The 20,218-nt window shown below is 44.6% G+C and overlaps 1 protein-coding gene across 1 annotated transcript; it reads left to right on the top strand.

Annotated features, from left to right (window-relative positions):
• The first annotated feature begins 9,804 nt into the window (after window positions 1–9,804).
• Window positions 9,805–19,568, top strand: NPFFR2 (neuropeptide FF receptor 2). Its single transcript, XM_038758781.1, has 4 exons — window positions 9,805–9,926; window positions 12,491–12,828; window positions 15,597–15,696; window positions 18,764–19,568. The coding sequence occupies exons 1-4, from the start codon at window positions 9,805–9,807 to the stop codon at window positions 19,566–19,568; spliced, it is 1,365 nt and encodes a 454-aa protein (XP_038614709.1).
• The last annotated feature ends 650 nt before the right edge of the window (window positions 19,569–20,218 follow it).

Here is a 20,218-nt window from a genome sequence, read left to right on the forward strand (position 1 = left end):
CTTTCTACTGGATCTTTTTAACCCAAGCCTGTATCTTGAGTGTTCCCCATCTTGCTTTTTCTCCCTATCTCATTCTGGGCTATGACCCTGTGGACACATCTCCTATTACAGAGAAATCTTCTAAAATGCCTCCTCCTCCAGGAGGTCTTCTCCAACTAATCCCCTCTCTCCCCTCTCCTCTCATGGGCTAATTGCTTTATTTTATTTATTTGTTTCCTTTTTTATCATTTATTCCTATGTTCAAATAATGATTTTGAGCACCTAATATATGAATAATAGAGGCAACAGCAGTATGACCTAGTGGAAAGAACACCAGTCTGGGAGTCACAGGTCCTGGGTTCTAATCTCTCCCTCTGCCTCTGCTGTACAACCTTAAGCAAATCACTCAACTTCTCTGTAAAATGGGGATTCAATTTCTGTTCTCCCTTGCTCTTAGGCTGTAAGGATAGGGTTGTATCTACCCTAATGTTATATTTACCCTAATGTAAATATAGCAAGGGATTAATAAATGCCAGTTATTTTTATTATCCTTATTAAGAGACAAGGTCTCTGCTTTTGAGGTGTTTACAATTTCTTTTAACTTTAGTAAAAAGTTAATTTCTTTTAACTTTTACAGTTTGTGTGTTTCATTAGTCTGAAAGCTGATCAAGGACAGCATTCCGAAGAATTTCCTGCATTCCTCCGTTCATTCAATTATATTTATTAAGCACTTACTGTGTGCAGAGCACTGTACTAAGCACTTGGGAAAGTACAATACAATGATAAACAATGACAATCCCTGCCCACAGCGAACTCACAACAGCCGGTGCCCAGCAAAGGGCTCTACACAGAGTTGTTGTTCTGTCCCACTTAGCTCTCAAACGGTGCTGCTGCAGTAATAATTCTGATAATAATGATGGCATTTATTAAGCACTTACTATGTGCCAGGCACTTTATGAAGCGCTGGGGTGGATACAAGCAAATCGAGTTGGACACAGTCCCATGTGAGGCTCACAGTCTAAATCCCCATTTTCCAGATGGGGTAACAGAGGCCCAGAATAAGGAATTGATGTGCCCTAGGTCACACAGCAAATAGAGGAGCAGGGATTAGGACCAATGGCTGAGGCTGAATCCTCTGGGTTTTGACCCAACTTTCTTCTTTTCAAGCCTTAGAATTGTGGATTCTCTCTTCCTAGGGTCCCACTGGGGTGACTGGTGAGAGTAAAATGAGTGTAGGGCTCCAGAAGAGTGTTGTCTTTTATCTCTGTCAAGTTCTGGACGGGGAAGGTTCCAGGTTTCAATGGAGTGGAGAGTGTGGAGTGAATAATAATAATAATAATTGCATTAATTAAGCGCTTACTACGTGCAAAGCGTAGGTATTCTGCATCGCATTGAGAACTCAAAAATGATCATTTTTAGTGTATTCATCGCATCCCCTAGCTGCTTCATAAATAAAATTACTTATATGTACTGATAAAGAGCTTTGAGGCTTATTCTCATGCAAAACCAGAATAGTTCTCAGAGCATTTATTGCAACCAATTAGCAGCTTAATAAATATCACCACCTCTATTGAAAAAGAGCTTTGAGGCTTATTTCTTGTGCAAAACCAGAATAGGTTTTGGTTCACAGTTTTAGTTTTAGTTAGCTGCTTCATAAATACAATTATTTATATTGATAAAGAGCTTTGAGACATTGCTGCTTGTGTAAAAGCAGAATGGTTCTCAATCCATGCATTCATCACATCCACTAGCTACTTCATAAATACCATTACTTCCATGTATTGAAAAAGAGCTTTTTTGAGGTGTATTGTCAAAAGCAGAGTAGTTCTCAGAGCATTTATTGCATCCAATAGCTGCTTAATAAATACCACTACTTCTATGTATTGAAAAAGAGCCTAGAAGGCGTATTTCCTGTGCAAAATGAGAATAGTTTTCAGTTTCTGCATGCATCGCAACCCCTAGCTGCTTCATAAATATAGTTGCTTATATGTATTGCTAAAGAGCTTCGAGGGTTGTTTCTTGTGCAGAACCAGAATAGTTTTCAGTTTGTACATTCATCACATCCTCTAGCTGTTTCATAAATATCATTGCATCTGTGTATTGAAAAAGAGCTTTTTTGAGGTTTATTTCTTGTGCCAAGCCAGGTCCTGCGGGCTCCATCCTTTCTCACCTTGCCTTCCTCTCTGCCTCTTCCTCCCTCCAGGGTGGGCTGACTCCCACGGTGGGCAACGGGGGTCCAGGACACCGGGGACCCCTCTATCACCTGGGGAGGGGAGGAAGAAGAGGGGACGAGCTAGCCACGACCTCCCACCTTTACCCTCAGGGTTGCAAACTTCCTAAGACCCCCATCTCCCCCCTTTCTCCATCACTGACTATGTAGTGGACGTCTGGCGTGCTGCATCGTGGAGATAATGTTCTGGAGCCGGCCCTTGGTGGCCGAGGAAAGCCTGGGTGTCTGGAACTCGTGGGATTGATTTTGTTTTTAGAAGGGGACACCTCCGGGATCAAGCAGGCTCCTGCTATTTATTGCCGCTGAAAATCGGGAATTCAAAGGTAAGAGGAGCTGTGTACCTGAACGGTTCTTGTAGCTGAGCTGAGAATTGAGAGAGGCGTTTAGGGAATCCTAAGACTTTTTCATCATCATCTGCAGGAAATTCTCCCTGAGCACCACTTAATCGTGTTGCTTTATCTTAAAGAGACAAAATACGGTAGGGATGTCTTCAGATACATCACTGAATTTATCCTGAGAGTGTTTTAGAGCAAACAGCTATCCGGTTATTTCCATCAGCAAAAGTATCCCAGTGAGAATTCAAAAGGATAATTTTTTAGTGTATTCATCACATCCCATAACTGCCGTTCCTGCCATCAGCAAAAGCATCCCAGTGAGAATTCAAAATGATCATTTTTAGTGTGTTCATCCCATAGCTGTCGTTCCTGCCATCAGCAAAAACATTCCAGTGAGAACTCAGAATGATCATTTTTAGTGTATTCATCACTTCCAATAGCTGCTTGATAAATATCATTACTTCTATGTATTGAAAAAGGAGCTCTGGGGCTTATTTCTTGTGCCAAACCAGAATAGGTCTCAGCACAGGGCTGGAAGTCAAAAGATCTGGGTTCTATCTCAGCTCTGCTGCCGATCTTGTGTGTGACCAGAATCACTTAATGTGGCAAATCGCTTAACCTCTCAGAGCCTCAGTTTCCTCACTTGTAAAATGGGAAATAAGTGTTGCGAATAATAATAATGGCATTTATTAAGTGCTTACTATGTGCAAAGCACTATTCTACGTGCTGGGGAGGTTACAAAGTGATCAGGTTATCCCATGGGGGGCTCACAGTCTTAAACCCCATTTTGCAGATGAGGTAACTGAGGCCCAGAGAAGTGAACTGGCTTACCCAAAGTCACACAGCGGCCAAGTGGCGGAGTTGGGATTGGAATCCCCGACCTCTGACTCCCAAGCCCGTGCTCTTTCCATTAAGCCACGCCTCTTCTCTGTATTATATTATTATTTGCTGGGTAGCCTCTGGACTAGAATTTGATATTAAAATCAGGGCATATTTATTGAGAAACTGGGTAGTGTTAGTCCACCAGAGCTAACAGAAAAAGAAAAATGTACCATAATCATGATAAATATACATATATCATATATATATCATGATTATGGTACACACATATTTATCACACACTCTGTGATTTCTGTGTTGATTGTTTATGAAGAAGAGTAGGAGATGTATTTATGTTAATGTCTGTCTCCCTCTCTAGACTGTAAGTTCATTGTGAGCAAGGAACGTGTCTACCAACTGTTATATTGTAGTCACCCAAGCGCTTAGTGCAGTGCTCTGCACACAGTAAGTACTCAATAAATGCCACTGACTGACTGACAACTGGCAGAACTGGGATTTGAACCCATGACCTTTGACTCCAAAGCCTGTGCTCTTTCCACTGAGCCCCACTGTTTGTTCTGTATCCATCTCAATACTGTGCACGGTACTTGGTACATAGTGTTTAAAAAATACCACTAAATAAGAAAGGAGCTTTTTCCTCTAACATGGTGTCGTTGTGACCTGGGCATCAAAGAATGAATTACACGATTGCTTACCAAGCCTGTTTTCTTTTTTGTGAATGCCAGTGGTTATGGGATATGTAGACTTAAATATTTTAATTTTCAGTTAGCTATAGTTTTTGTCAACATATGGCTTTCTGGATAAACTCTACAGGACAAAACTTTCAACCAGCTTTGTATATTTTAATGATTGAATCTATAGGGTATATATTGACAGGGAGGTTTATTATTAATATTATTATTATTTTTTAAGGACTTAGTATTAGTCAAGCACCATTCTAAGCACTGGGGGAGACATACGTTAATCAGGTCAGAAACAGTTCCTGCCCCACAAGGAGCTCACAGTCTAAGTAGGAGGAAGAACAGGTATTGAAGTTTCACCATTTGGATGCTGCAGCAAATAAGATTTGATTTTTGTCCAAATTAAATCAATCTTTGGTTGGGGTGGGGGGAACAGCTAGGGAGCCGAAAGCAGGAAGAAATCAGCAATCCATGAAACAGCCTTGGATTGCGGTGAGGTTGATATAATAATGCCCTTGGCTGAACTCCAGTAGAGCACTGACTAGGTGTTTGGGAAACTGAATCAATCTGTCAATAATATTTATTGAGCACTCACTCTGAATGAAACACTGTACTAAGCAGTTGGGAGAGTACTATAGTTAGTACACAAGATAGATCCCTGCCCATAAAGACCTTATAATCCCACCTGGGACACAGACAGTAAAGTGTATTACAGATAGGGGATTGCAAGAGTTTTTAAAGCTGAGGATATACGCATTATTGGTGATGGGGGTGGGGTGATTCAGAAGTGCAGAATTGGTAGCAGGTGGGGGAAAATAGGGTGGGGGTGATGATGCTGGAGATGTGATTTCAGAAGGTATAATAATAATAATGGCATTTGTTAAGCGCTTACTTTGTGCAAAGCACTGTTCTAAGTGCTGAAAGGGGGTACATTCCTGGCAGAAGCATAGGAATGAGCAAGAAGTGTGTGGTAAGGGAGATGAAAATGAGGAACAGTGAATAAATTCAGGGGGAGAGGAGTGAGAGTACTGAGTTGTAGTGGGAGACAATAGTGCTGATTTTAATGGTCAGGTGTCGCTGCTTGTTGGAGAGGAATGGACAACCACTGGAGAATCTTCAAGATTGATCTATCAATCGGTGCTCAATTTATTGAGCACTATGTGCAGAGCACTGAACTAAGAGTTTGGGAGGGCACAATGCAATAGAATTAGTGGACACGTTCTCTGTCCATAATGAGCTTACAGTCTAGTAGAGAGATATTCTAAAAATGATGTTTTAGAAAAAACGATCCAGGAAGCAGAGTGAAGTAAGGGCTGGAGAGAGGAAATGTTGGAGGTAAGAAGGTCTGTGAGGAGGCTGATAATAATAATAATAATGGTATTTGTTAAGTGCTTACTATGTGCAAAGCACTGTTTTAAGCGCTGGAGAGGTTACAAGGTGATCAGGTTGTCCCACGGGGGGCTCACGGTTTTAATCCCCATTTTCCAGATGAGGGAACTGAGGCACAGAGAAGTGAAATGACTTGCCCAAAGTCACACAGCTGACATTTGGCAGAGCCAGGATTTGAACCCATGACCTCTGACTCCAAAGCCCAGGCTCTTTCCACTGAGCCACACTGGCTGATGCAGTAGTTGAGTTACGATATGTCAAGTGGTTATAGCTTTAATTCTATTCTGATGATTTTCTGACGATTTCTGACTATAGCTTTAATTCTATTTTTTTCTGACGATTTTGACACCTGTCTACATGTTTTGTTTTGTTGTCTGTCTCCCCCTTCTAGACTGTGAGCCCGTTGTTGGTAGGGACCGTCTCTATATGTTGCCGATTTGTACTTCCCAAGCACTTAGTACAGTGCTCTGTACACAGTAAGCGCTCAGTAAATACGATTGAATGAATGAATGAGTGGTTTGACCGGCATGGTAGTAATTTGAAAGGGGTAGGATGAAGTGATTCTAGAAAGAAAGAATTGGCAGGATTTGGTGACGGACACTCTGGGTGTTGAAAGAAAAGAGGATTGACACAAAATATATTTATATACTCTGCTTTTTCCCCCTCTATCTGCAATGTAGTTTAATATCTGTCTTCCTGACTAAATTGTAAACGTTTGAGAGTGGGGGTTTCATATACTAACTCTATTGAGTTAGTACAATAAATACTTAGTACAATGGGAATGTAGTGTGGCTTACTGACGAGAGCACGGGTTTGGGAGTTAGAGGACCTGGGTTCTAATCCTCAGTGCACCACTTGTCTGCTGTGTGATCCTGACAAAGTCACTTTATGATGGCATTTATTAACTGTTCACAATGTGCAAAGCACTATTTTAAGTGCTGGGGAGGTTACAAAGGTTGTCCCACGGGGGGCTCACAGTCTTAATCCCCATTTTACAGATGAGGTAACTGCGGCACAGAGAAGTTAAGTGACTTGCCCAAAGTCACACAGCTGACAATTGGTGGAGCAGGGATTTGAACCCATGACCTCTGACTCTAAAGCCCAGGCTCTTTCCACTGAGCCACGCTTACCCTCTGGACTGTAAGATCATTGTAGGCAGGGAAAGTGTCTCCCAACTCTTTTGTACTCTCTCAAGCGCTTAGTTCAGTGCTCTGCACACGTACGATTGATTACTTAATTGATTTTACTGATGAGGAACTGAAGCCCAGAGAAGTTAGGTGATTTGTCCAAGATCATACAGAAAGCAGAAGGGGTGGATCTTTCTCCATTTCTTTCTCCCTTTTATATATTATTCCATGACTTTCTACCCTTCCCCATTGTTGGGTAGGGACCATCTCTATATGTTGCCAACTTGTACTTCCCAAGCGCTTAGTACAGTGCTCTGCACACAGTAAGCGCTCAATAAATACGACTGAATGAATAAAAATTATTATGGTATTTGTTAAGCACTTACTAAGTGGCAGGCACTGTATTAAGCGCTGGGGTGGATACAAGCATATCGACTGTAGATTATAAACTAAACTCTTTGTAGTAGTAACAATAATAATAATAACGACGCTATTTAAGTGCTTAGTAGGTGTCAAGCACCTTACTAAGTGCTTACCAGGTGCTAAGTGCTGGGGTAGAAATAAGATCATCAGGGCTGATATAGGCCTGTCCCACTTGGCTCACAGTTCAAGTAGGAGGGAGACAGTTGTGTAATCTCTTTTTTATTCATTCATTCAGTCATATTTATTGAGCGCTTACTGTATGCAGAGCACTGCACTAACCGCTTGGGAAGTACAAGTTGGCAACATATAGAGACAGTCCCTAGATGAGGAAACTGAGGGACTTGCCCCAAGTCATACAGCAGCTATATCCAAGATTAGAATCCAAGTCCTTTGCTCTTCCCTTCTATTGTCATGATAATACTAATAATAGTAATAATAATAATATTTAAGTTGTCAAGTTCACCTCATACATTCATTCAGTCGTTAGCCTCCTCTCTGATCTCCCATCCTCCTGTCTCTCCCCGCGTCAGTCTATACTTCACGCTGCTGCCCGGATCATCTTTGTGCAGAAACATTCCGGGTATGTTACTCCCCTCCTCAAAAATCTCCAGTGGCTGCCTGTCAACCTATACATGAAGCAAAAACTCCTCACTCTCGGCTTCAAGGCTGTCCATCACCTCGCCCCCTCCTACCTCACCTCCCTTTTCTCCTTCTACAGCTCTGCCCGCACCCACGACTAGTAACTCCCAAGCGCGTGCTCTTTCCACTAAGCCATGCTGCTTCTCCATACAAGATAATCAGGTTGTCCCACATGGGTCTCACAGTCTTAATCTCCATTTTGCAGATGAGGTAACCGAGGCATAGAGAAGTTAAGTGATTTGCCCAAGGTCGCACAGCAAACAAGTGGCAGAGGTGGGGTGCCTCGAGAGAGGCAGCGTGGCTCAGTGGAAAGAGCACGGGGCTTTGGAGTCAGAGGTCATGAGTTCAAATGCCACCTCCGGCAACCGTCAGCTGTGTGACTTTGGGCAAGTTACTTCACTTCTCTGTGCCTCAGTTCCCTCATCTGTAAAAGAGGGATTAAGACTGTGAGCCCTCGTGGGACAAAATTATCACCTTGTAAACTCCCCAGCACTTAGAACAGTACTTTGCACATAGTAAGTGCTTAATAAATGTCATCATCATCATTATTATTTTCTTTTAGACTGTGAGCCCTTTTAGACTGTGAGCCCACTGTTGGGTAGGGACTGTCTCTATATGTTGCCAACTTGTACTTCCCAAGCGCTTAGTACAGTGCTCTGCACACAGTAAGCGCTCAATAAATGCGATTGATTGATTGATTAGAACCCATGTCCTATGACTCCCGTGCTCTTTCCACAAAGCCACACTGCTTCTAAGCACTGAGCCCACTGTTGGGTAGGGACCGTCTCTCTATGTTGCCAACTTGTACTTCCCAAGCGCTTAGTACAGTGCTCTGCACACAGTAAGCGCTCAATAAATACGATTCAATGAATGAATGAAAAGGGGAGAGAGCTGAATCTGATGGTGGGATGTTTCTGCTTGAAACTGTAGAATGAGAAAGGAATATATATATACATAGCCACCTTTTTTTATCCCTTTTGTAGGTCAAGGGTTTTAATCCTGACTCTGCCACTTTATCAGCTGTGTGACTGTGGGCAAGTCACTTAACTTCTCGGTGTCTCAGTTACCTCATCTGTAAAATGGGGATTAAGACTGTAAACCCCACGTGGGACAACCTGATTACCTTGTATCTACCCCAGCGCTTAGAATAGTGTAAGCGCTTAACAAATGCCATTATTATTATTATCCTTGTCTGTCTGCCTACCCCAATCGACTGTAAGATTTTTGAGAGCAGGGAATTTAGCCTCGCTTTTGTTCTACTCAGCCCAGCGCTTAGTACTGTCCTTAGGACTCAATTGTCCTTCATAATCACCATCGGTCGATGCATTGATTGGTTTGTGGCTCAAGCAAAGCACCGAAAACAAATCTGTTAAAGAGATCAAAGGTTGTTATCTTGTTGATTTTAGTAAAGCTAAATAAGGAATGATAAATCCCGAGGTCAAAACTTTGGATCCTTGTCATCGTTTGTCATCCAAATAGGCTGCTAATAGCTGATATCTCCCCACTCTGAAAATTGCTTGAAAATGCAAGGAACTCAGTGGAATTCTCTTTTAGAGAAGCAGCGTGTCTTAGTGGAAAGAACCCGGGTTTGGGAGTCAGAGAACGTGGGTTCTAATCCCACCCCCGTCACTTGTCTACTGTGTGAGCTTGGGGTCACTTCTCTGTGCCTCAGTTTCTTCATCTTTAAAAAGTGGTTAAGACTGTGAGCCTCTTGTGGGACAGAGGCTGCCCAGTCTGAGCTTGCATCTGTCCACCCGTAGGCAGGGCACGTAGTAAGCACTTATTTAAAAAAAAAATCACCAAAAAGGCAGGGTCTGGAATTACAGCAGATCATTTACTCTATTTATTTATTTATTTATTTTATTTGTACATATCTATTCTATTTATTTTATTTTGTTAGTATGTTTGGTTTTGTTCTCTGTCTCCCCCTTTTAGACTGTGAGCCCACTGTTGGGTAGGGACTGTCTCTATATGTTGCCAATTTGTACTTCCCAAGCGCTTAGTACAGTGCTCTGCACATAGTAAGCGCTCAATAAATACGATTGATGATGATGATGATGATCATGCTACTCTGGGGTGCATTTTATTGGCTCAGAGGAATGGAAGGGAACTTTGGAGGTAACCTTAAACGCTACCCTCAAGATTGACTATTTGTCCTAACCATGATATCATTTTCTCCCAACGCTGAATTTATGCTCCAGAAAGATGATTCTCATTTGAGAGATTTCTCCTGCCCAGAGGAATCTGCAAGCCGTTACAGACTAAATGTTAATGAGCTCTTGTGGCAAAGCTAATTGCTTTTATTTCTGAATAATAGAAATACCAATAGCTATAATGAATATATTAATTACCCAGGTTAATTTTACAGCTAAGCTTTAGTGCTTTGGAAAAAAAAAAACACTTGTTGCACTAACTCCTGTGTTTGTCTATTTAGCAATTACAGTTTGGTCACTAGTCAGGGTGTAAAAATAGCTGAGAACTGCCAACCTTCTCGGTTGGAAAAGCAGCGCGGCTCAGTGGAAAGAGCATGGGCTTTGGAGTCAGAGGTCATGGGTTCAAATCCCGGCTTCGCCAACTGTCAGCTGTGTGACTTCGGGCAAGTCACTTCACTTTACTGGGCCTCAGTTCCCTCATCTGTAAAATGGAGATTAAGACTGTGGAACAACCTGATCACCATGTAACCTCCCCAGCACTTAGAACAGTGATTTGCACATAGTAAGCGCTTCACAAATACTATTATTATTATTATTATTTCATCTATCTCACCACTGACAGAGGTGGCAAGTCTGTGTCCTGCCTCTGCCCTGGAACACCCTCCCTCTTCACTCTAGTGGCTATCAAAGTGCTTGATACACAGTCAAAGCGTAATAAATATCAATCCATCAAAGACAGGACCCCGGGAAAGGGGGCAAGAATCAATCAGTGGTCTTTATTGATTGCTTACTATTTGCAGAGCACTGTTTTAAGGAACCCCCTCCTTCCTCTCCCCCTCCTCCCTCTTCCCATCCCCCTCGCACTACCTCCTTCCCCTCCCCACAGCACCTGCATATATGTTTGTACAGATTTATTACTCATTTATTTTACTTGTACATATTTCCTATTCTATTTATTTTATTTTGTTAATATGTGTTGTTCTATTGTCTGACTCCCCCTTCTAGACTGTGAACCCGCTATTGGGTAGGACCGTCTCTATATGTTACCAACTTGTACTTCCCAAGCGCTTAGTCCAGTGCTCTGCACACAGTAAGCGCTCAGTAAATACGATTGAATGGATGAATGAATGACTTGGGAGAGTAGACTGCAAGAGAATTAGCAGACACATTGCCTGCCTATAATGAATTTACAGACTAGAAGGTGAGAAGAAGGTAATCTCAGCCAGCCCTGGGTGGGTGGGAATGCGGCGGGGGATGGTTTGGGATGGGGCAGGTGTGAGAAGGGGGCTTCCTAGAGTGGGTGAGAATGGTGAGGGAATTCATTCATTCAATAGTATTCATTGAGCGCTTACTGTGGGCAGAGCACTGTATTAAGCGCTTAATGGAGGGAACGGATTTCTAAATCTCCCACCCTCGGGGTCTTTGTCCCTGCCCAGCCCCATTTGGGTGTGGAATGAGGTATGAAAAAGGGGGTGTTCCTAGCTGGGGCTGGGGTCACTTCTACTACCGGTGGGCGGGGAAGAGCTGAGCTGGGCCCCGGGGAACCAAGCCAGGAGGAGAAGGTAGCAGCCCCATTCCCAGACCAGGATGACAACTCCCACTTCCAGGAACCTGAGCGCAGAATGGTGAGGAGATGATGCTGGAAGGACGGAGGGTGGGAGGGCTACTCTCCCAAGCGCTTAGTACAGTGCTCTGCACATAGTACAGTCTCAATAAATGCCAATAATAATAATAATGGCATTTATTAAGCACGCACTATGTGCAAAGCACTGTTCTAAGCGCTGGGAAGGTTACAAGGTGAGCAGGTTGTCCCACGGGGGGCTCCCATTTTACAGATGAGGGAACTGAGGCCCGGAGAAGTGAAGTGACTTGCCCAAAGTCACACAGCTGACAATTGGTGGAGCCAGGACTTGAACCCATAACCTCTGACTCCAAAACCTGGGCTCTTTCCACTGAGCCATGCTGCTTCTCTAAGCAATGAAAGAATGAATGAAGAAACGCACTTGGCTGGTCCAGGACCCAGCTCACAAGACCTCCTTCACTTCCATGGCATTGAAGACCTTGAAAGAAGAAAGAGAGAGAGAGAAAGAGAGAGAGGCATAGTGGATAGAGCAAGGGCTGGGAATTAAAAGCAAGTGGGTTTTAATCCCAGCTTCATCATTTGTCTGCTGTGTGACCTTAGGCAAGTCACTTCACTTCCCTGGGCCTCAGTTACCTCATCTGTAAAATGGGGAATGAGACTGTGAGCCCCACGTGGGACAGGGACTTTGCTTGCAGTCACCCCAGAGTGTAGTAGCAGCGTGGCTCACTGGAAAGAGCCTGGGCTTTGGAGTCAGAGGTCATGGGTTCAAATCCTAGCTCCGCCAACTGTCAGCAGTGTGACTTTGGGCAAGTCACTTAACTTCTCTGCGCCTCAGTTACCTCATCTGTAAAATGGGGATTGACTGTGAGCCCCCCGTGGGACAACCTGATCACCTTGTAACCACCCTAGCGCTTAGAACAGTGCTTTGCACATAGTAAGCACTTAAATGCTATTATTAGTAGTAGTTGTAGTACAGTGCTTGACACATAGTAAGTGCTTACAAACACTATTATTATTACAATTATTCCTGGACTTTCAGAGATGGACGAAGCCCTAGCTAATAATACTTTGGTATCTAATGCGCTTTTTTCTCTCCCTCTTTTATCTCTTGAGGGACAAGATGAGCGAGGTATTTGGCAGCAATATTTCCAACTACTGGCTCCGGGCGATCAAGGGCGTTAACGAAACCAAGCGAGATTGGAACCTCAGCCAACCCGTGACCTATGTGAATTACTATCTCCACCAACCCCAAGTGGCAGCGGTCTTCATCTTTTCCTACTTTTTAATCTTCTCCCTGTGCATAGTGGGAAATGTCATGGTTTGCTTCATTGTACTGAAGAACAAACACATGTACACAGTTACCAACCTCTTCATCCTCAACCTGGCCATCAGCGACCTACTTGTTGGCATCTTCTGTATGCCCATCACCCTCCTGGATAACATCATCGCAGGTGGGTTGCCCTGCCGGCCTTGCCACTAGCCATGACAAAATCTCTGCAAATGGAGGCCTTTCGTTCAGATCCCATCAGAGCATGAGGTAGACCAAATCCTGTTCATTCCTCTCTTTAGCTCCATGTTTGAATCTTTCCTCATCTAACCTGGCTCGGCGGTTGGGGGAGTGGAAAGGGAGTGGACACAGGAAAAAACACTCTTGATCCCTACTCATAAAAACCCAACAGCCATTTTTAGCACTTTTTTTTAATGGCATTTGTTAAGCGCTTACTATGTGCCGGGCAGTACAATAAGCTCAAGATAATTGGATTGGACACAGTCCCTGTTTCCCCATTTTACAGATGAGGTAACTGAGGTATAGAAAAGTTAAGTCTTTTAGACTGTGAGCCCACTGTTGGGTAGGTACTGTCTCTATCTGTTGCCAATTTGTACTTCCCAAGCGCTTAGTACAGTGCTCTGCACATAGTAAGCGCTCAATAAATACGATTGATGATTGATGATGAAGTGACTTGCCCAAAGTGACACAGCAGACATGTGGCCAAGCAGGGATTAGAACTCAGGCCCTCTGACTCCCGGGACTGGGCTCTTTCTGCTGGACCACATTACTTTGTAGGTTAGCACTTATAACAGTAATGATGGTATTTGTTAAGCGCTTACTATGTGCCAAGTACTGTTCTAAATGCTGGGGTAGATACAAGGTAATCAGTTTGTCCCACATGGGCTCACAGTCTTAATCCTCATTTTACAGATGAGGTAACTGAGGCACAGAGAAGTTGTGACTTTCCCAAAGTCACACAGCAGACAAGTGGCAAAGTCGGGATTAGAACCCATGCCCTCTGACTCCCAAGCCCATCCTCTAAGCCACGCTGCTTCTTGTGATTTATTCATTCATTTATTCATTCAATCGTATTTATTGAGCGCTTACTGTGTGCAGAGCACTGTACTAAGTGCTTGGGAAGTACAAGTTGGCAACATGTAGGGACGGTCCCTACCCAACAGTGGGCTCACAGTTTAGAAGGGGGAGACAGACAACAAAACAAAACATATTAACAAAATAAAATAAATAGAATAAATATGTACAAATAAGATAAATAAATAAATAGAGTAATAAATATGTACAAACATATATACATATATACAGGTGCTGTGGGGAGGAGAAGGAGGTAAGGCGGGGGTATGGGGAGGGGGACTTATGTTCTAACTTGTTTTGTTCTTATGTTCTAAAATAAGAACTTACGTTCTAACATGTCCAATTTTTAAATCTTATGTATAGATGCTTATTCAATTGTGTAGTCAGTTATTTATTTTGATCACTCTCTTAGTAAATACTCTTATGTCGGTCTCCCCTGTTAGAGTGAAAGTTTCTTGCTTGCAGGGAATGAGTCACTGACAAATTTGTACTGCCCAGATGCCTAGCCAAATAGCATAGTGGAAAAAAACAAAGTCCTGGAAGTCCGAGGATCTCGATTCTAATCCTGGTTCCTCCACTTGCCTGCTGTGTGACCTTGGGCAAGTCACTGTTTCCCTGGATCTCAATGACCTCATCTGTAAAATGGATTACACTTCCTCCTTCTGACATAGACTGTGAGTCTCCTGTGGGAGAGGTAACTGTGTACAACTTGATTATCTTTGAACTACCCCATTTTGCATTCATTCATTCAATCATGTTTATTGAGTGCTTACTGTGTTCAGAGCACTGTACTAAGCGCTTGGGAAGTACAAGTTGGCAACAGATAGAGACAGTCCCTACCCAACAGCGGGCTCACAGTCTAGAAGGGGGAGACAGACAACAAAACAGTAATAAAATAAATAGAATAGTAAATATGTACGAGTAAAATAGAGTAATAAATCTGTACAAACATATATACAGGTGCTGTGGGAAGGGGAAGGAGGTAGGGTGGGGGGGATAGGGAGAGGAAGGAGGGGGCTCAGTCTGGGAAGGTCTCCTGGAAGAGGTGAGCTCTCAGTAGGGCTTTGAAGGGCTTTGCAGTGCCTCGAACCCTAGTAAGGGTTTAGCAAGTAACATTAAAAGTAATAATTACTACTGTTACTGTTACTCGGAAAAGCAGCGTGGCTCGGTGGAAAGAGCATGGGCTTTGGAGTCAGAGGTCGTGGGTTCAAATCCCGGCTTCGCCAACTGTCAGCTGTGTGACTTTGGGTAAGTCACTTCACTTTTCTGGGCCTCAGTTACCTCGTCTGGAAAATGGGGATTAAAACTGTGAGCCCTCCATGGGACAACCTGATCACCTTGTAGCCTCCCCAGCACTTAGAACAGTGCTTCTCACATAGTAAACGCTTAACAAATACCATTATTATTATTATTATTCCTTGCCCCTCCCTGACTGGCTTCATTCAGAACCTTGGTGCCTTTACATTGCTTTTTCTTGATGATAAATATATGTGTGTGTGTGTGTGTTTGTGTGTGCGCGCGTGCATATTTTAATGGTAATTATTAAGCACTTACTATGTGTCAAACACTGTTCTAAGCACTGTAGCACTGTGGTAGGTACCAGTTAATTAGGTTGGGCACAGTCCCTGTCCCGCATTGGGACTCACAGTAGAGAGGAGAACAGGTACTGAATCCCCATTTTACACTTGAGGAAACCAAGGCACAGAGCAGTGACTTGCCCAAGGTCACACAACATGCAATTGGCAGAGCAACCGGCAGAGCCGGAATTAAAGCCCAAGACCTCTGACTCTGAGAGCTGTGTTCTTTGTACTAGGGGTAAAAGTGATATTTCTAAAGGGGATTTGCTCTTTCCTTCAGGCTGGCCCTTTGGGAACCCGATGTGCAAGATCAGCGGGATGGTCCAGGGCATATCCGTCGTGGCATCTGTCTTCACTCTGGTCGCAATCGCTGTGGATCGGTAAGTCTTTCCATATTCCCCCAAACTGCCTGTCCCAAGTCCTTCCAGGCCAGTCAGGCAGCAGGGCAGAGGGATTTTTCCTCTAGTGAAGTTCTGCCAATGTGCATTCCTTCCACCTCCCTCCTTCTTCCTTCCTCCTTCCACCTCCCTCCTTCTTCCTCCCTCTTATCCTTCTTTTTTATCCTTCTTTCCTTCATCCTTCTTCCTTTTATCCTTTTTCCTTTTATCCTTCTTTCTTTTAATCCTTCTTTCTTTTAATCCTTCTTTCTTTTAATCCTTCTTTAATCCTTCTTTCTTTTAATCCTTTCTTTTAATCCTTCTTTCCTGTAATCCTTCTTTCTTGTAATCCTTTCTTGTAATCCTTCTTTCTTTTAATTCTTCTTTCTTTTAATCCTTCTTCCTTTTATCCTTCTTCCCTTAAACTGTGTGGAGGGAGACTGTGTCCAACCTGATTATGTTATGTCTACCTCTGCTTAGTACATCACTTGGCCTATAGTTAGTGCTAAACAAAGACCAAAATTATTATTATTATTCCCCTTTTTCAGATGAGGAAACTGAGACCCAGGGAGGTTACATGACTTGCCCAAGGCCATGAGCCCATTGTTGGGTAGGGACCGTCTCTATATGTGCCAACGTGTACTTCCCAAGTGCTTCGTATAGTGCTCTGCACACAGTAAGCGCTCAATAAATACGATTGAATGAATGAATGAAAATGGCAGAGCTGGAGCCCATAAATCCACAACAGTAGTCCCATGCTCTTTCCACAAGGCCACCTCAATTAATTTCCCCAGTTTACCCCCACCCCTTCTCCTCCAACCTTGCGACCCATGTTCTCTCCGCGTAAATATCTTCAAAAGTCTTTTGGGACCATATTCAACACACCTCACATTATCCACCCTCCTTTTACATTGGATTTGAATTTAACTGTGCCCTTTGTAGGTGACCATTTGATCACTAGGTTCTCCCCCACTGAAAAAGCTGTGTTTCTAGGGTTCCAAATTCTGGAAGATCTGATTCAAGAGCTTCAGTCAGTCATATTTATTGAGCGCTTAGTGTGTGCAGAGCACTGTACTAAGCACTTGGGAAAGTACAGTGCAACAATATAACAGACACATTCCCTGACAACAACAAGCTTACGGTCTAGAGCTTCTCTTGAGTCGGCTGCAGATCAGCCCATTGAGCAGGGCAAAAGCCCCAAGGAACTGCTCTCTAGGCCAAAATAATAATAATAATAATGGCATTTATTAAGCACTTACTATGTACAAAGCACTGTTCTAAGAGCTGGGGAGGTTACAAGGTGATCAGGTCATTCCACGGGGGGCTCACAGTCTTAATCCCCATTTTACGGATGAGGTAACTGAGGACCAGAGAAGTGAAGTGACTTGCCCAAAGTCACACAGCTGATAATTGGTGGAGCCAGGATTTGAACCCATGACCTCTGACTCCAAAGCCTGTGCTCTTTTCCACTAAGCCATGCTGCTTCTCTAATGGACATTTCTCATCAACCCCGGGGACCAGTAGCTGCCAAATTTTCTGAGAATGCCCTGCCCACTCCCAGGTCCTTATGGGAAATCACTCGCCTTTAAAAGTCCATCCAGGTCGAGATTTCTGGATGTGTGAAAATGGTCCATTATGGTTTTTAAAAGCACAGACGTAGAAATTTAAGTTTCGGTGGATGCTTCTGTGCTTAATTAATGGTTAATCTCAAAGCCGGAATCCTTCTTACCCTGAGTGCTGGATTTTTATGCTAACAAAGCTTGCAGCGGCTCATAAAATGTCATGGACAAGATTCAAGGCCATCCTTCTCGTGAACTTCTAAGGGCCTCAGGGGATGGATGGAAATCCCAGGGCGTAGGGTAGGAGAAGGATCAGGGTCAGAGAAGCCCAGGGTCTTAACTTAGAGAAGCAGTGTGGCTCAGTGGAAAGAGTCCGGGCTTTGGAGTCAGAAGTCAAGGGTTCAATCCCAGATCCACCAATTGCCAGCTGTGTGACTTTGGGCAAGTCACTTCACTTCTCTGTGCCTCAGTTACCTCAACTGTACAAGGGGGATGAAGACTGTGAGCCCCCCGTGGGACAACCTGATCACCTTGTAAGCTCCCCAGTGCTTAGAACAGTGTTTTGCACATAGTAAGGGCTTAATAAATGCCATTATTATTATTATTATTATTATTATCTCGAGGTCCTGATGTCCCCTGCATTCCTGAACTAGGGGCCAGGTAAGCCACAATTCCTCCCTCCAAAGCACCAACTCCCCCTCCGTAAATGGGGACCCACCCACTGGGGACTTCTGATAGGAAACAGCAGCAGGGTCTAGTGGGAAAGCACAGGCCTGGAAGTTGGGAAACCTGGCTTCTCCACTATCCTGCTGGGTGACCCCAGGCAAGTTACTCAACCTCTCTGGGCCTCAGTTCCCTCATCTGTAAAACGGGGATAAGATACCTGCTTGGAGAAGCAGCATGGCTCAGTGGAAAGAGCCCGGGCTTTGGAGTCAGAGGTCATAGGTTCAAATCCCAGCTCCGCCACTTGTCAGCTGTGTGACTTTGGGCAAGTCACTTCACTTCTCTGGGCCTCAGTTACCTCATCTGGAAAATAGGGATTGAGACTGTGAGCCCCATGTGGGACAACCTGATCACCTTGTAACCTCCCCAGCGCTTAGAACAGTGCTTTGCACATAGTAAGCGCTTAATAAATGCCATTATACCTGTCCTCCCTCCCTCTCATGGGGACTGGGATGCAGGTTGTGTCCAATCTGATCTTGTAATGACCCCAGCACTTAGCAGATAGTAAATGCTTAATACACGTTATAATAATTATAACCATAAAGAAATAACGGTGGGACTGCCTTTATTTTCATTTTCATTTACGGCCCAGAGAAGTGAAGTGACTTGCCCAAAGTCACACAGCTGACAAGCAGCGGAGCCTGAATTAGAACCCATGACCTCTGACTCCCAAGCCCGTGCTCAATAGTAATAAATCAATGACCGCTATGGGCCCAAGTTGCGTGAGACCGGGCGGGAGAATTTCCTCACTAAGAAGGTCTTCTCCGATTTCGGTGTCACCCCCGCAGGTTCCAATGTGTCGTCTACCCGTTCAAGCCCAAGTTGACCGTCAAGATGGCCCTGGTGATCGTCGGGGCAGTCTGGGTGCTGGCCGTCGCCCTCATGTCCCCCTCGGCCGTCATGCTGAGGGTCCAGGAAGAGGGGCTTTATGCGGTCCGACACGGCTCCGGCAACCAATCCAGTCCCATCTATTGGTGCCGGGAGGCCTGGCCCAGAGAGGACATGAGGAAGGTTTACACCACCGTGCTGTTCGCCAACATCTACCTGGCCCCGCTGGCCCTCATCGTCGTCATGTACGGCCGCGTCGGCGTCGCCCTCTTTAAGACGGGCGGCCCCCCGAGGACCGAGGCCGTGCCCAAGAGGAAGCAGAGGGTCGTTAAGATGCTCCTCGTCGTGGCCCTGCTCTTCATGCTGTCCTGGCTGCCCCTGTGGACGCTGATGATGCTCTCGGACTTCGCCGACCTCTCGCCCCAGCGGCTGCGGGTCATCAATCTCTACGTCTACCCCTTCGCCCACTGGCTGGCCTTCTGCAACAGCAGCATCAACCCCATCATCTTCGGGTTCTTCAACGAGAGCTTCCGCCTCGGCTTCCGGGAGGTCTTCGGCTTCTGGTCCCGCCGGGAGAAGGTGGGCCGCCGGGAGGCCTGCTCGGAGGGGACCAGGAGCCCTGCCGGGATGACCACGGCCACCCCGATGAGCCAGCAAGAGGAGAAGCGCCTACTTCGCCCGGGGGAATCAGCCCTAAATGAGCCGGAGCTGCCGATGGAAGAGCTGAAGAAAGTCAACCCCGGTAACGACTCCCAAAAACCATAAAGTCTTTTGCCTGGTGGCCAAAACCTTATGGATTCCACGGGTTCAAACGATGAGCCTATTTCAGGTTCTCTCTGGCAGGAAAAACCCAAATATACATATGGAGAAAATGAAACAACCCCACTCCCCAATAGAGTGTGTAAAATGTGGAGTGAGATTTGTGTTTTGTTCTTTAAATTAATAATAATAATAATGATGGTATTTGTTAAGCGCTTGCTATGTGCCAAGCGTTGTTCTAAGTGTTGGGAGAGATGCAAGATTACCAGGCTGTCCCAGATGGGGCTCACCGTCTTCATCCCCATTTTACAGATGAGGTAACTGAGGCACAGAGAAGTTAAGTGACTTACCCAAAGTCACCCAGCTGACAAGTGGCAGAGCCGGGATTAGAACCCATGACCTCTGACTCCCAAACCCGGGCTCTTTCCACTGAGCCACACTGCTTCTCTTGTATTTGCTAAGTGCTTACTTTGTGCCAGACACTGTTCTGTGGTAGATACAAGCTAATCAGGTTGGACCTCTAGACTGAAAGCTCGTTGTGGGTGGAAAATGTCTCAGTTATAGTGGTCTCTCCCAGGCACGTAGTACACAGTAAACGCTCAGTAAATACGTTGACTGGCTGATGCAGTCCATCTCCTACATGGGGCACACACTTA

This window comes from Tachyglossus aculeatus, chromosome 17, assembly GCF_015852505.1.
Source record: "Tachyglossus aculeatus isolate mTacAcu1 chromosome 17, mTacAcu1.pri, whole genome shotgun sequence".
Taxonomy (NCBI): domain Eukaryota; kingdom Metazoa; phylum Chordata; class Mammalia; order Monotremata; family Tachyglossidae; genus Tachyglossus; species Tachyglossus aculeatus.